Below are 17,677 nucleotides of genomic sequence, written 5' to 3'. Positions count from 1 at the left end.
CTCTGTCTCTATCTCTCTGCCTTTCTGTCTGTCTCTGAGTACTCATTGTCCTTCTGAGGAAAATTACATGTGCAACCTATCTCTCTCTCCCTCTCTCTGCCTCTCCCTCTCTCTCTCTCCCTCCCTCTCTCTGTCTCGATCTGTCTCCCTCAATCTCTGTCTCCCGCTCTCTCTCTCCCTCTGTTTTCCTCCCTCTAACTCTCTCTCTCTGTCTCCCTCTGCGTCTCTCTGTCTCCCTCCCTCTGTCTTCCTCTCTCTCTCTGTCTCCTTCTGTCTCTCTCTCTCTCTTTTTCTCCCCCTCTCTCTTTTTCTCCCTCTCTCTCTGTGTCTCCCTCTCTTTTTGACTCCCTTCTCTCTTTGTCTCTTTCTCTCTCTCTCTTTGTCTCCCTCTCTCTATCTCCCTCTCTCTGTCTCCCTCTCTGTTCCCCTCCCTCCATCTCTGTTCCCCTCCCTCCCTCTGTCTCCCTCCCCCCTCTCACTCTCTTTCCCTGTCGCCCTCTGTCTCCCTCCCTCTGTATCTCCCCCTCTATCTCCCTCTGTCTCCCTCTGTCTCCGTCTGTCTCCCTCCCTCCTTCTCCCTTCCACTCCCTCCCTCTTCCTCCCTCCATCTCCCTCTCTCCGTCTCTGTCTCTATGCCTCTCTCTCCCTCTCCTCTCCATCTCTCTGTGTCGCTGCCTCTCTGTCTGTCTGAGAACTCAAAATTAAACGTGCAAACATTCTAAAAACCGCCAAGTTCTACAGGCCATGCTGACCTGTCATTGGTAACTGGTTGAACATTAGATTGTGCATGCTGATTTTTTACGTCATCAGTGATCTAAAGGCCAGCCCACAAATACAAGCCCCCTGCATATGGGCTAAACGTACTTTAAAAAAAATGTTCAGTCATTTATTTTTATAAAATGGAAAACAAGCACAGTCCAGCAACATCAGAGGACAATTAAATTATGCTTCATTTTACATGTTTATTCACATCTTTGCCCGTAGATGTGGCAAGAAGGAATATCTATTTTCAATCATTAAACCACTGCATCAAACAAATCAAGGGGGCTTTTCAATATGGCAGTTAGAAAGTTTCTCCTTCTCATACTCACGCCCGAAAATAAGATATATTATCTACCTACCAACAGATGTATATCAAGTTTGTTTCTAATTGGAAGCTGCAGTAGGATGACCTTTTGCGAGTGAGTTTGGGAGACACTGATTTTGCGCATGCTTCTTTCATCATTTTCCCTGTGAATGCGGCCCCCGAGAAATCACAACAGGCGGAATTGCAGTTGATTCCGAACTGTCTGTTGTTTTACACGAGGGCCGCATGGAAATGCCTGGCGGGCCGCAACTGGCCCGCGGGCCGTACTTTGAGTACCGCTGTGCTAGAGCAAACCGGCCCCCAACACTCACTCGCATGCATGCTTAACACAAAATGTCTCAGCAAACACACAACCAAAATCTGGGAACTGCTGAGAAGCAATGTACTGGATCACCTCATCCTGGCAGAAATCGGACTCAACTCCACATCGGCACCCAACATCGCCACTGCAGTCACAGCGGGATACAAAATTGTACGACAGGACTGCCTTCACAAGCCAGGAGGACTCATAGTCTGTCACGTGCTCAAAGTTCACAGAGAGCTCCACCTCATTCATGGAACATCAGCACTTACAGCTGCAAATCTCCGAACACTTCACGCTGGATGGAATCCTTGTCTACCAACCACCCGAACCATGAGCTAGCTACACCAGCTTCATCACGGACTTCATTGCCCCTCTCATCATTGACTCCAATGCCTCTGCAACCTCAACTTCCTCTTAGAGGACAGAACCGACCCCTGCTCCACAGCACTCCTCGAAAGCGTGAAAAATATTGGACTAACCCTGCTCACCACAGAACCAACACACATCGTAGGATTCACACGGGACCCCTCCTTCAGCACCAGTGACAGCCTCATGTATAACTCCACCACATCGTTCACATGGACCTATCACTCTCTCATCCACTTCCAAATCAGCTCACCGCAACCCACCAACGTGAGCCTACCGAACCACTGCTGGGGCAAAATCTCAGAAGCAGACTAGCTCAACGCCCTCATCACAGTTCAGCCTAACCCTACAGACAACCGCAACGAGGACATCAACAACTTCAACAACTGGATCAAGAACTGTGAAGATGCTCTCTCACCGATCAAACACAACAAGCAAAGAATGACCAGCAAGCAGGTCAGCTGGTACTCAAACAAGACTGCAAACAGCCAGAGAGAAAATGGAGAGCCAGCCACAAAAACATCAACAGAACCACCTACAAGGTTGCCCTCAGACTCTACCACAAACAGCTAAGAGACACCATAAAAAGAGCACAAGCTGCATGCATCGAAGGGAGTTCCAACGGCTTCATGGATATTTTCTAGATTGTCAAGAACTTCACTACACCTTCGGCCTCCAGCAACAGCATCACTTCGCTCCCAATTCTGCAATGACCTATCAAATGTCTTCCACAGCAAAATCACAAAGATCTACAACAGCTTTGCAGACCAACCAGACCCCAGCAATCTCATCGCAAACCAGCCCATCACCAACCAAGACGTCCACCTGACCAAATGGAAAACTCCCATCAGGGAAGGTACAGCGATGATCATGCAGACCATCCACTAAGGAGCAACAAACGACCCATGCCCCCACGACATCTAAAATCTTGGAGCTTCACCCATCAGCACTTCTTCACCCATATCAACCCCTCCATCACAACCACCACATTCCCAGAAGACTGGAAGCATGCAGTGATTAACGTTCTCCTTAAGAGGCCATCAGCCAACCAAAGCCAACTGAGCAACTTCCATTCTATCTCCCTGCTCCCTGGCCTAGCCAAAGTGATAAAGAAGGCCATCAACAAACTCTCAACCCACCTCAACCACCACCACCTACTGTACAACACTCAATCGGGATTCAGAAAAAAATATGGCACCATAACAACACTCATCGCAGTCACTGATGACATCCATACCATCCTGGACTCAGGATGAACAGTGGCCCTCATCCTGGTTGAACTCTCTGTGGCATTCAACACTGTCTCCCACAACACATTCCTTAGAAGACTCTTCAAGCTCGGCATCGAAGGACCTGCTCTCAACTAGATCTGATACTTCCTCATGGGAAGAACCTAAAATGTCAGGCTGCCGCCCTTCACATCAGAGACCAAGAGCATGATCTGCCGAGTTCCCCAAGGATCGTTTCTCAGCCCCACCCTGTTCAACGTCTATATGACTCCGACTGCCAACATCATCGGATCCTAAGGCGTCACCCTAATTAATACTGACAACACTCAACTCATACTCTCCTTCACCAGCAAGACAACCATGGCCAGAGCCAACTTCACCAATTGCATGACCGTGGTAGCAGAACAGATGAGAACCAACAACTTGAAGCTCATCTCCAACAAGACGGTAGTGCTGGTCTTCAGAAACAGGACCTCCCTGTTGGTTGCCAGCTATTGGGTGACAGAGCTAGGATCAACACTCACCGACCTCACTAGAAATCTGAGGATCATCTTGGATGACAAGCTCAACATGACGCACAAGTCAACACAGTGAGCGATGCCTGCTTCCACATCCTATGCATGCTATGAAAGATCTTCAAGTGGCTGCCACGGGACACCAGATGCACCATTGCGCATGCAGCCATCACAAGTAGACTTGGTTTTATCAAGGCGCTTTACACTGGAATCTGCAAGCAGCTACTACACAGACAATCCAAAACGCTGCTGCAAGACTACTCAACTTCCCACACCACACCCGTATTTCAACCCAACTCAGAGACCTCCACTGGCTCTCCATTCCCAAATAAAGTCAATTTAAACTCCTCATGCACACATATAAAGCATTATGTAACACTGGCCCTTCATACCTTAACAACCGTATTCCCTTTCACCAATCTGCTAGACAGGAGCGGCCAGTGCAGGTAAGTGGGGGAGGGGTGGGGTTTGGAGGGAGTCGACAGACGACAACGAGGGAAAATAGCATTAGAAAAAGAAATTCACTTACCTTGCTCTCGCCGCATTGCGGACTCGACGATGCGGTGAGTGCAAGGCGAGTGGCTTTCTTTTTTTTAATGTCATTTTTCCTCGTCGTCTGTCGACTCCCCCCCCACCCCGATCTACTGTGTTTACCTTTACCGGCCACTCCTGTTGCCAGAGACCCACACTCAGCTTCACTTTCACTCTTACAGATCACCTTCATTCACAAAACCAGAGTAGGATCTCACTCATTCTCCTACACCACACCGAAAACATGGAACAACCTCCCACAACACATGAGAGCCCCCTTCTCAGTTCTTGAGTTCCACAAGAAGCTGAAGACCTGGCTTTTTGCATAACTCCACAGTAACCACATGCCTACACACTTGCTTAAGCAACTGGATAACCTCATGGGCGATTAGTGAGCTATACAAATTGACATAACATAACATCAGAGGCAATGCAGATGGGAAAACAGCTGCAGGTAACTGAACCACCAGGCAGAGGCATTGAGTACACACAACTCATTCTGCACTGTAGTGAACAGAGAGAGTAGCCAAAAAAGAGGCTGTCCAGCACAGCTGGCCAGAGTGCCAAACTGGCCAGATCCAAAGAAGGCAGAAAAGAGGCACACCACCTCAAGTCTAGTATGAGAAAAGGAAAACAGGGGAGAATCAACCAAAGACCAGAAAAAGCCTTAACCAAGCCGGAACAAAAAGTAACTGGCCGGTAACATGAACAAAGGAAAGCCACAAAAGAAAAGCCAGACCCAACACCCAGGAGTCCTGACAAAAGAGCATGGGGAGACAACAGCCAAGACCATGACCAAGAACAGATCTAGGTTGAAGCACAGATCAACCAATAGTCAAGGAAGTGAGGCCTACAAAGAGGCAGTCTCCACTATATGCCCTGCCATAGCTGTAATACCATATAAGTGCATCAACAAGAAAATTGTTCATAAGAAACTCAAGCAAAACTACCTCATGGCTAGAGAATATACACGGGCACACAATGACAATGCATAGCAGAAACAAACTAGAGGCAGGATACTCATAACTTCACCAAAGCCAAGCTCGCAGTGAGACCAGAGTATAAAGCTGTCAGGAAGAAAGGTGGGCAAACAGCAGCCAAGCAGCCACTGAATCAACATGTAGCCCAGCAGCAGTCCACCCCAGCAAAAGAAGCAAAAACGCTTATGAATGAATTCACCAGCACGCCGCTCGTCCACTCAGCTAAAAGACGAACAGCTGAAGGTAAGTGCCACCCTCCACCAGTCCCTTCAGCCTAACCCCAGAGAGGGTAAAGAGCAGAAGTGCAATGCCAGTGAGTGCACAATGTATCATAATGAGGGCTGTTTTTTTGGTTTTAGCTAGGTCACATGGTGCCTACAGGGAGGTGAACATAGCATCCTGTTATGACACTCTATCAGCCACGAGGACGCGTACATTCAAAACACATTGTTACGTTGTGGAGGCTCAAGACCCCATTAACCATCACACTCTCTAGAGTATGTTTAGTGGTACTATCCCAGGACCTTGAGAAGCTTGGCCTGACAGCTGTCCTTTTCACAAGCCTGTTGGTTCCATTTAACTTTTCTGACCTGATGCACCTTTTGAAGATGTTGTTAAAAACCTTGTTGTCTCCTGGAGGCTTCACATATTGGTCCTCTCAAACACAAGCCATGGTGAAGTTGCCTTCTGTGGATGGAGACCTCTCTGCTCATCGAACCCTCCGATCAGTGCCCCGTGGCCCTGTCTATCATGACCTCGCTTTAGACAGCAGCCCTTGTTCTTAGAGGTCACAAGCTGTCCCTGGCACTTCTTCAAAAAAAGAGGATAGTTTCCATGTAGCTCAGCAGTCACTGCTTGATAGCATTTGCTGCCACCTGGAAAAGCGAAGAGATCTGGGTGTACAACGGTAAGGCACTAAGCAGAAATGCATTGCAATTGGGTGGTTTCTCAAAATTAGAATACACTACATTCATTTAATTAATAATATTGATTTCAAATAATAGAAATTCATACACAGAATACCATTTCTGACCCCCCCCCAGGATGTAATCGTTGAAGTTGCAACAAACAGGTGTCACAGAGATGAAAAATATTATTTTAAAGAATCTGAGGATTACTGCTGTGTTAAGAATGGCAGGTGTCCAGTAAAAGGACACATTTTCATTTCCACATTGTTTGAGTTCGAGTCCAGTACCAGTCTGCTCGCCCCCGCAAATACTTCCAGCTCCCCAAAGAGTGACTGCCCTGATCTACCTCTTGTAATTTAGCCCCCCTCCTGATGAATGGATTGGTTTTAAGTTCTGTCTTTCTTAAAAATAAGCAGCCATTTGCCCAGCTCTATCCTCTTTCTAGCTGTCCCTGTGTAAATCCCTTTAACAACAAGCAATTAAAAAAAACATGACAGTAGTGGTGTACAAAGGTTTAGTATGTGAACAATATTTTGCAGAGTACCCAGCTATGGATCTTCACATAGGCCACAGAGTTTCCTTGTTTTCCTTCATCTACACCTCAGAATAGCTTATCCTGCACTTGGCGTTGTAACCGGTAACTCGCAAGAATTTTGGCTGCAAGTCCATAACACGCCTAGCGTTTCATCGTATGTGACTTGACACTCACAGCACAAGCATATACCGAACTACACTACCTTACATAATGGTCACACGCGGATACCACGCCTAGCATTTCCTCGCAAGTGGATTGGCAGTCACAGTGCAAGCATGTTCCAAACTACACTACCTTACAAAATTATCAGAATAAAGAGTATGCAATGCTATAAGCATTGTGAAAACTGACTTGCGACTACATTATTTAGTTTTTAATATTGACCTGCTACAATATTGTATGCAGAATGTTGTCTAGTTCCGCATTGTCAAGCTGAGTACATTTATGTAAGTACAGATTCACCACAAACACACAAAACGTGATGGGAGGACGCTTACAATAAGTTAAACCACTGGCAATAGCCCTGGGTAGCATTCCAACCCACTGTTCTTTTGCCCACTGTTACCCCTCAGTTTGGACCTATCCATATGCAGATCAATCTTAACCTTGCTCCAATGGGAGCAGTCTATCCTTATGCGGGGCAAAGTTCTCCATTAACCAGAATGCAAGCAACCCAAGACTGGTTTCACAATGACTGGAGCTCTTCAGCCACGTGTAGCTTGGTTCCAGTGGCACAGTGAGCAAGGGACCCACGCCTGTGCTTTTCATGAGAAAACAATCTTTACCACTCTGCCTACAGTATATGGCAGTAGTGTTCCCAAGAGATAGGTCTATACTGTTGCATGCGAAGGTAAAGCCGGGGATCAAAATATCATTGATTGTTGCCAGCACCTTCCTATTATCAAGATGTCATCTAGTGTACCACCTCTTGCAACAAACATAAAGTTTCAAGCAAATGCAAGCATCGCGGGATGCAGCACTTAAAGACATATTGGCCAAGACAATAAGTCTGAAGTTGGCTGGCAGCCCTTTGGCTTTATCACTGCTTATTTGGTTTTGTAATGGTTTCGGTTACATATTTGTTTGGGGAAACTGCCTGGCCCTTACCAATGTGAAAAAAATTAATAGCTAAAAGCAAAAAGATTTTTTGGGGTCTCAAAATGCACACATTGCCATAGTAGTCCATGATACTGAAAGGAACTACCTTGTGTGTGGGTGTGTTCCTTGTGAAAGAAAAGAATGCTGCCACTCACAGAGAAGGTAGCCAATAGCGGACGTGGGCTAACCCCTATTGCATGCTATATGCTGTAGTGTGTAGTAAATAAAAATGAATGAACACAACAAAAGCCCAAAGGATGAAGCGGGCTTGTTGAAAGTCGATACTGCTAAGTAAACTATATATAACATTTTAGTAAATCAAAAGGTCTTGCTGAAGGCCACACCTAAAAAAAGGACTTGGCTTCCTGCTGTATAAGTTTAGAGTCTTGGCTGTGGGGCTGTTCATAAGCATACCTCCCAAGAAGGGAAAATGCTCTTCCTTTAACCAAATGATTATAGAAGAAAATATACATTAAATAGCCTTCTTCACATGTCTAGCTGACAGTAAGACCAAGATCTCGGCTCATTGTTTGACACGAGACCTTTTGAAAATAGGTGCTCACTCCATTATTATTTTCATAGTCTAGCATGCCCTGCAGCCTGTTGTTTTGCAAATCCTCTGCCTGTTACAATACCAAGCAAATAATTCTTGGAAAAATATCAGTACATGCAGATTGTGGTGCAGTAAGCATCAAAATGTACGTTATAATTCCTTTTTAGAGCACAATTTTAATTCGGCAATAATTATCGCATCTGATAAATTCCAAACAAGAGGTGTAAGGTTGTACGGGGTTCAATAAATATTACTTCCAACATTGAGCCCCCCCATAACGAAGGCATATATTTCTAACAATCTGAGGCTTACTTTGTTCCATTGAGTGCACATCAAGAATTTGTGTTTCTCCCACAGATACCTAGCTGGTTTCGCTCCCATATGAAACCCCAGATATTCTTCCTCCAATCCTTTAAATTGTGCAGATTCTGTGGGGCAGATTTACAAGACCTTTGCACCACTTTTGCGTCACTTTTCCCATGTTTAAAGAGACACAAAAGTGGCGCAAGGGTCTTCTGCTAGTTCTCATCAGTAAGTTTGGGAAGAGGAAGGAAACCTCTATTTCCTTCAACCCCTGCCCCTCTGACTGAAACACCATTTGCATCTTCTGTACAGTTGTTGCCTCCACTCTGCTCTGGAAAACTTAAAATGTACCTGTTTTCATGTACCATCTGACACTAGAAAAGGAGTGTGACTATTGTGATTAAGGAAGGTAAACCCCAAAAAGATATAGAAGAGGCTGCAAGTTTTAGAATATAAGAGGTCAAAGAGGACATATACCTGTAATATATGAATATTTAAGTGGAAGTAATTGAAGAAGAATTAGATGACTTATTGAAGGTATTAAGAAGAAGAGGTACTCATTTACTCATAAAGGAAGAACAACCAAGTAAAATTGTAGAGAAAACTCTCTGACAATCAGAGCAGACAGAAAGCTCTAGGATAGGAAAGAGAAGTAGAGCATTCAAATACAGGCATGAAAATAATAACTCATTGGGTGGAGATGGGATAGTCTTGGCAGGGGAGTGTAATGAAGTGAAATTAACAATTTTATGAAATTCTACAAATTAATACTTTTTCCAATCACTGACTGGCAAAATTCTACAGCAGAGAAAGTCAATTTACTGTTTAATTATCCCCCTATTGCTATTTTTTTTAAGAACAGATGTTATTTGACAAATAACAAATATAGCGCAGAGCACTGTAACCCAGCAACTGATGCATGTAGAATGTACATTGAATTGACTTTGACAGTTTCGATAGCAAAATAGGAAAACATAAGAGCAATACATTTGAAATATTAACAGAAATGAAAATAAAACAAAAACCCCACAACGCACCCCCCGTCACACTCACACCTACCCCAGAGAAGCACCACAAGAGAACCGTCTCGTCTCCCCAGATATGATACACCAGTATCCAAGGGCTGATATTGTATCTCGACTAGAATGGGAGGGAAGACAAGTCAGGGGACCTGGCTACTGAAACAGCTTCCAGCTCTAGGCCACGGTACTCCGCCCATCTCCTCCAGATGTTATAATGTTTAAGCAGGCACCCCCTGGCCATGAAGATGGAGATTCCCAGACCCAGACAGAAATCCAGGCCATTTTCCATGCAGATACCGAGGGCGCCCTCGGAGCCTTCCAGGCTCTGGCGATATCCCTTTTGGCCAAAGTGAACCCTAATAACATAAGATGGCTTTTGTATATGTTACTTCCTACATAGTCCATAACATGCAGCAGGGCCAGCTTTGCGGAGCTTGAAGAACCTGAAATCTTCATTCTCAGGGGTACTTGATAATAAAGAAGTTAGCACAGAAGCTGAAATATGAAAAGACATCCTTATTAAACTTAATTAAGTGAGACTGTGTCACACAGGAGCCTTAGCAACTGAATGAGGCAGTCTAAAGAGTACAGAACACAGAGGCCTTTATATGCTTAGGGTTACAAACTCAGCACAAAAGTAAGGGGCAGTCCTAGCTTTTGCAAGCATGCAAAATACCTAATATGGACATACAAGATCTGCAAAATATTAGCCAATAGGAAAACATTCAAATAAGGCATCATGTAACCAGAACGTCCCCCTTAAGTGTGTTTCTGCCCAACCCATAAGTCATTCAATTACAGCACCTATAGGTCAATCAGTAATGGCAGGACATGTCTGTATGCAGTTAGGCCAGCTGGTGTCTGAGATTGGTTTTCAAAACAAGGACAGAGGGGGTTTTCAACACGTTGCAGTCCAAAGGGCAGAGACACTTTATGAATAGAGCAGCCTGTGTAAAGGCAACACAAAATGACGACAAATGTAAGATGGAGTCAAAATTAAAGAACCTCAAGCTGGGGAGGTCCCAGCCCAGTACCTCAGAGAGGCACAACAGAACCCCGCCACCAAAATCGTGCTAAAGCGGAGCAATGCCCTCCTATTGCTATTTTTACAAACTATTTGCCACAATTATTAACAAAAACTTTGACGATGATTTTATGAAATTCTTGGAAGCAAATTCACAGCTTCACACAACTTTGCTTCTCGGCTCGATGAGATGTCCTCTATGCCTTTATTTCGCATACGGCTCACGAGGTAAGATTGGTGAATCTTAGCTTACCATATATTCTGCATATTTTCAGGTAGCTTATGTATAACAAGCAGGGGCAAAGAATAGATATGCTTGTGATCAGCCCATTCCTGAGCTGGGTAGTAAGCTATTGGGACATAAATTAAATACCCTGATAATAAACTATTGGATTTAAGAGCAGTACATTGAAATATGTTGCTCTTTAAAAACAGAGTTTGGTTTGGGGGTCAAAGCTGTGCAATTGACAATCCTTGTAGATGGACACTGGCTGGTGCATAGTAGTTGGGAACATATTGGGGTCATTTTTTAGAAAGTTTAGTAGTAGTTCTTTTTAGTTAAATATACTTTTTTTTTATTTTTCCCCTATACTTTACCAAAAGGAGACTCCACAGTCAGGCTGGAGAACCCCAGTTGGTAAGGTATATGGAAAATGTATAAGGTTTATTAAACTTTATAATAAATTAGTATAAATATTTTTATATTATTGATTTTAAATTAGTTTTATATATTTATTTTAATTGTAAAATAAAAGAGACAATGCCACAGAAGTAGAAACTTAATTTTTAATTAAATCTTTAATTAATTTAAATATATTAAATTACATTATTTTTTCTGAAGATTAAATTAAAAATTAGATTTCCACATAAATTCAAAAAATGTATTATTTTATTCTTATGAAAAATGATATATAGAATGAAGTACAAGTAGCTAAATTATAATATTGTAACTAATGTTGCATTAATTTATATATTCAAAAAAGTTTGTTAAAATATTTTTGGATTAAATAATGAACTTTTTTTTATATCTTTTTAACATTAGAATATATTATTTCTATTTTTCAATGTTGTAAATAAATTAATTTAACATTATTTCGTATGGGGTTTTATTATAAGCCCCTGTCTCCATTATTTTTGCAGTACGAGTGGTTGACCATGGGTGGTGCTGGACTTACTATAGTTTCTTTTTTGGCAGTAGTAACTTACACCCTTAAATTTGGCTGTACCCCCTTTTTCAGAGGTGGCGATGTGTAAGTCTACACTTTTGCATAACTTTACACTCGAACTTTGTGACTAACCAAAAGTAGTAAACATTCTCAAAATTGGTTTACTAAATGACATGTGTAAATTACTTTGAAGTTTAAGTTACCTTTGTGAATAGCCTTGAATGTGTCAAAAAAAAGGGGGAACCAATTCTGCTGTTGTAAATACCACTCAACCCAAGCCATGAAGCCTGAAAACCTGTAGGATTTTCAGGATAATTAACAAGGGGGCCATTTAGACTAAGGCAGGCAGCTAGTTCAGTATAAACCTTTACCTCCACTACCAAACGGAGGATCACCTGACATATTTCAAAAACCCTGTCTGTCTGGCGGAGATCTCTGTGCCAGCAGTGGATTCACGAGTGAGGCAGGTTACATGCACACACTGTTCAATACCAGATGTCATATTTTTGTGGCCCACTCGCCATTTATTTTGTTTTTCTCAAACAAGCTTTTAAAACTTCCAATATAGATGTTTGCTTGAGAAAAACAAAAAATCAATTTCCCTGAGCAGCAGACCCATTATTTTTCTCTGAACCTGGAGGAGACGTAAATGGTGGTTGCCCTGCTTGATAAAGGACATTGCTACCATCACCGGCAGCCTGTGGAATATAAGCTCTGGGTCACAGGTTTCTGATAGTGGAGGCAGCTGGGGTCCCCCATGAAACTTGGCCATTCACCCTCCTCTAAATCAATCAAGGCAACCTTAAGATCTTAGGTCAGGAACTCATTTGATGGCGGACTCTAAGTGACCAATAGGTAAATGATTCTTATTCAGATCTATTGTATGTAAAATTATCTCAGAAATATTCATGACAAGGATCCTGGAAGCAGGACATCTTTGCAGTCCTGAAGGACTAGGGATGTCCAACCATGCTAGGGTGACCGCCTGTCTCGAGATCATTAAGAACGCTGTCTACAATCCTGAACTTTTCTCCGATAAATCATTGTTTTCAGGTGTGTTAATCTAATTAGTTCAATCGAAGCTAAACATGACTGCAATACCAAGAATTCATTAAATTATGATGCGAAAGGCGAGGAATGAAAATAACGTGCGCAATGATCCAGAGGGAGGTGGCCACCTTAAACTGGTCTTAGCATGTGCATCCCTGTGAGAGCCTCAAATGCATGTGTGGCCCAGGGACTGGTTACCATAACACCAACGATGGTCACATATATGGGGTATTTCTCAGCTCCCTACTACCTCTCTCACTAGACGCAAGAGCTTTCTCCCTTTCCAGCTCGCTCCCTACCACCACTAACCGGATGTATGACGTTTCAACGCATGCTTTTACAACGCATGCCATTACGACGCAGGTTTTACAACGCAAGTCGTTACATCGACTTGCGTTGGGGGGTGCTGGATAGTGAATAGTTTAATTTACTATTCCAACTCCAGTCCCTGTGGATAGTAGGGAAGGTGTTGGATAGTAATTAAACTATTCCCTATCCTAGAGCGCCCCCCAGCGCAATGCGTTGTATTAACTTGCGTTGTAAACGTTGCGTCGTAATGGTAGTGCGTTGTAAAAGTTGCTTGTAAAGGATGTTCCCCCCACTAACCTATGCCCTCTTTTCTCTTCCCCCCTCTCTTCTTTAAACCCCACCTTGTTTCCCCCCTGCCGCATTTCCCTTCTCTCCTATTGGCCGGCTGAAGAATGGACGATGCGGAGGCCTGTTTTATCCTCAGTAACCGGTTTGACATGGATCGGGTGGCTGCTGTACGTTCCCTCAACAGTGTTGTATTTGTGTTGTGGTCCATACTTCTGTACTTGTGGTAGCTGTCCAGGTGGGAGCCAAGTCCTCACGTTTAGTGAAAGGAGAGCCGTTTTCAGCTCTGACACTCCAAAATATAGAGCCTCTCACATACATTGGCAAGTTTAAGTGGTCACTGGATCCGTTTGCATGATGAGGACCTCTTCTCTGCCTCCGAGGCCTTCCCCACTTGCTCCATCATATATTTCAGAATTAAGGCTACCCCAGGGGCGGCCTTAGGCATGTGCAAGCTGTGCACCTGCACAGGGCCACCAAACCCCAGGGGCCACTACGCCAATATATATCCTTAATATAATAATCCTCTGAGGATGGATACATATTTGCGTGGCGGCCCCTGGCAGGGATTTGGCGGCCTCCGGGTCTGTTCCACTTCCAAACACCCTGACCCCCCTCTTCACTGGCCTCCGCTCTCCGCCCCGCCTGGACCCTCTCTTCCGGGGCCCCCTACCTACGCTCCCTGTCCAGGGCCACCATGAGCCTAGAGCACCCCTACTACCCCTACGACCATTTGGGTTGTGCCAAGTGAAGTGGGAGGCCCAAAGGCCTATCTATGATTGACCTTTTTGGGACACAGTGAGGCCTTTGATCCAGCATTGTGGGTTACGTGCCTGCTGCAGGAATCTGTCTCTAACCCACTGGTCAGAAGTTCTTATCCTGATTATATAACTAAGTGGGTTAATGTGCCTCATGTATAGACCAGTGTGCACCTTGCAGGTTACATACTTGAAGGCAGGTAATAGCTCCTGCTGCAGCGACCTGTGTATCCGTGTCTGTTCCAAGCTCGAAACATACCTGGTCAGCTTTGCCTTTCATCCCTCCAAGGTTAATCAAACGAGGCTCTTCCTGATGAGAAATAATAACACATATTATTTTGGCACCAAAAAAAACAATTCAGGCTGTGGTGAAAAGATCAGAATGTCACTGCCAGAATATTGTCTGTGATCATTATCGTCATCCCGCCCCCACTGGATATAACAATGGAAAATCTGTGCATAATGGGAAGACATGTTTGTAGACGATATAATATTTATGTCAGACAATATTTCTATATATGAGATTCTGATTAACAACATCATAAATATATCTGCAACAGTCGCTCAACCCACTGAGCTATGTTGCCTGCCCCCGAGCTCAATATCAACCAACATATTGCACACTTGTTGTACCCCTTACCATGGGCACCCCGCCCCCTCCGCTATGGTGTTGCATGCCGCCTGCCTGGGTTACTTTTGTCCTACTACCCCAGCATGCGTTGGTGTGTCCGCTTCAGTACAGTGTTGGGGCCTGCATTGATGACTATTTCTGGTGCCAGGGAAGTCTTCCTCGTGCCACTGACATCTCTTGTGTGTTTCCTCTCTCTCGCTTAGGATCATCAAACCATTCTGAGGGCCTGGGCAGTAAAGGATTTTGCTCCAAACTGCCCCCTGTATGTTCAGATTCTGAAACCTGAGAACAAATTCCACATCAAATTCGCAGGTAAGTTCAAAGTTGAGCAGAAGGGTGGCCTGTCCTCGGTGTGTTAGGGCTGAAGATTTCTGAGTGGGCACAGCTGAAAAGAATACATTGAACCTGAGGATAGCTCAGTGGGTACAGCTGGCATCAATGTGTTGCAGCTGAGGATAGCTCAGTGGGTACAGCTGGCATCAATGTGTTGCAGCTGAGTATAGCTCAGTGGGTACAGCTGGCATCAATGTGTTGCAGCTGAGTATAGCCTAGTGGGTACAGCAGGAATAAATGTGTTGCAGCTGAGTATAGCTCAGTGGGTGCAGCAAGAATACATGTGTTGCAGCTGAGTATAGCTCAGTGGGTACAGCTGGCATAAATGTGTTGCAGGCTTTAAATCAATCTCTCTCTCTCTCTCTCTCTCTCTCTCTCTCTCTCTCTCTCTCTCTTTCTCTCCATCCAATAGGAGAAGGCTGAGCAGCAGTGTGACAAGTGGTAAACTGTCACTGTATGTCAAAAGAGCTGCTAAGTCAATTCAATTTTCTCTTTATTCGAATGTCGTTGACAGTCAAGAAAGATAAAACATACAGAATACACAATCATATATAGTAAATTAATGCAAAAAATATTCCAGTTTCAAAATCAAGACTTTTACAATATGACACAGCTGCCTTGAAAAAACTACCCGCTCCTAAACATACATCAGTGCTGGGTAGCAGTTGTAGAAATCTGAGGGCAACCCTACACTGTTTAAAATTGTGCTTTTTAAAAAGAGATAATAAATAGTACAAAATACCATAAAGTGCAACAAGGATTGGGAAGAAACATTATGACAAAGCGATACCAAAGGGGATGATGGACAGAGCGTTTGAGCAAATCAAACACTCACCCCCAGTCAACTGTTCTGGGTTTAATCCATCACCATTCTTTAGCTCACTCCGCCACCCCAGTTCAGACATGGCCATATGCAAATCAGTCTGACCCTGTGCCTCATGGGAGCAGTCCAGCCCGAACTGCCAAGCCATGCCTTCCCTGGACCGGAAACAAGCATCCTGGGACCGGTTTCGGATTCATAATCCCCATCAGCCAGGCTATCTTGAATCCAGTGGTAGAGTGAGCAAGGGACCCAGGTCTGGGCATACCCTGCCACACCTAGGGCGAACAAAGCGATACCAAAGGGGATGATGGAGGGAGCGTTTGAGCAAATCAAACGCTCACCCCCAGTCAACTGATCTGGGTGTAATCCATCACCATTCTTTAGCTCACTCCACCACCCCAGTTCAGACATGGCCATATGCAAATCAGTCTGACCCTATGCCTCCTGGGAACAGTCCAGCCCGAACTGCCAAGCCATTCTTCCCTGGACCGGAAACAAGCGTCCTGGGACCGGTTTCGGATTCATAATCCTCATCAGCCAGGCTATCTTGAATCCAATGGTAGAGTGAGCAAGGGACCCACGTCTGGGCTTACCCTGCCAACGTAGGGCGAACAAAGCGATACCAAAGGGGTTGAAACATTATGACAAGCACATTTCTTCTCTGCCAAGTTCCCATATTAGCGCCGCGGAAAACACAGCATAAAACATACGGCGCCAGCTGTAACTATAGGGCTCTTTTCCAATTATTAGTCACATACATTAAATAAGGTCCTGGACCAGGACTGATTTCTAAAGTGGAATATTTCCAAACAAGCGGTTTGCTTAATTCTAAACTATCCCTTTTAGCACAACGCTTTTCCATAAACAGATGCTTCACAGTATTCTTTACAGCCTCAAAGGATTTTCAAAGAAACTTAATTTACCCAAAATAGTAACATTTTGTTTAAAATTAGTGATCCATGGGATATCCACGACCGAATCATTGATTATGTAATGTGAGAAAGTAGCCCTGGGGTTGTTCCATATAGATAGCCATAACAAAAGGAGGCCCATCTTAATGGAATCCTTAAGATACAGCAAGGCCATGTATTAGTGACAAAAATAAATGGGGGGTTGAAAGAGGAAGAAGGAAAAGACTCCTACAAAGGTGATTCTCCTCGACCTGCAGTTAACGACAATCACCATAAACCCATAATTCCACACCGATAACTAGCAATAGGAACGCATTGCTTAGAATATATTTCTAGTAGTGAGGCTATCAGTATTCCCCCTTCTGATTTGCAAACGTTAATTAGAGAACAAATGGTTTGAGCTGTAATGTCACAGGTGGCATTTTGGTGGGTCAATGCCCATGGTTGTGCTCTCTCTATCTCTCTCGGTATACAACGGTAACCACGCATTTTTTACAACGCGGTACCGTTACCACGCTACTTTTACCACGCAAGTCGTTACAACGACTTGCGCTGGGGGGCACTCCAGGATAGTAAATAGTTTAATTTACTATCCAACTCCTTTCCCTAGAGTCCACGGGGACTGGAGTTGGAATAGTAAATTAAAAAATTTACTATCCAGAGCCCCTCCACGCAAGTCGTTGTAACGACTTGCGTGGTAAAAGTAGCGTTGTAATGGTACGCGTTGTAAAAGTACGCGTGGTACCGTCATACATCCTCTCTCTCCAATGTTCAGTGTGCTACAAGCTAGCTATTACTGCTGTGGCGTGTAGGGAGGAGCCATGTCTGAAGAGAGGCGAAGCTTGAGGTCACCAGGATGCCCCTCCCCCGATAACAGTAATAAATAGCATATTACACTCTGCAGGTCTGCATTTATTTTTTAAGCCTTGGAGTTTTTTCATGTCCATCTGTAATAA

General features: G+C 44.2%; 1 protein-coding gene across 1 annotated transcript in view; it reads left to right on the top strand.

Moving 5' to 3' along the window:
- Positions 1-17,677, top strand: part of LOC144764134 (potassium channel subfamily T member 2-like) — a gene marked incomplete at its 5' end in the record, with an annotated part of 1,271,238 nt that overhangs the window by 836,200 nt on the left and 417,361 nt on the right. The window contains 2 exons of the mRNA XM_078650285.1: positions 13,372-13,435; positions 14,858-14,966. Of these exons, the coding sequence (XP_078506411.1) occupies positions 13,372-13,435; positions 14,858-14,966 (173 nt within the window). The remainder of the gene's footprint in view (positions 1-13,371; positions 13,436-14,857; positions 14,967-17,677) is intronic.

This window comes from Lissotriton helveticus, chromosome 1_1 (genome assembly GCF_964261635.1).
Source record: "Lissotriton helveticus chromosome 1_1, aLisHel1.1, whole genome shotgun sequence".
Classification (NCBI taxonomy): domain Eukaryota; kingdom Metazoa; phylum Chordata; class Amphibia; order Caudata; family Salamandridae; genus Lissotriton; species Lissotriton helveticus.
Note: the sequence above shows the minus strand (reverse complement) of the source record. Positions and strands in the feature narration are given on the sequence as shown.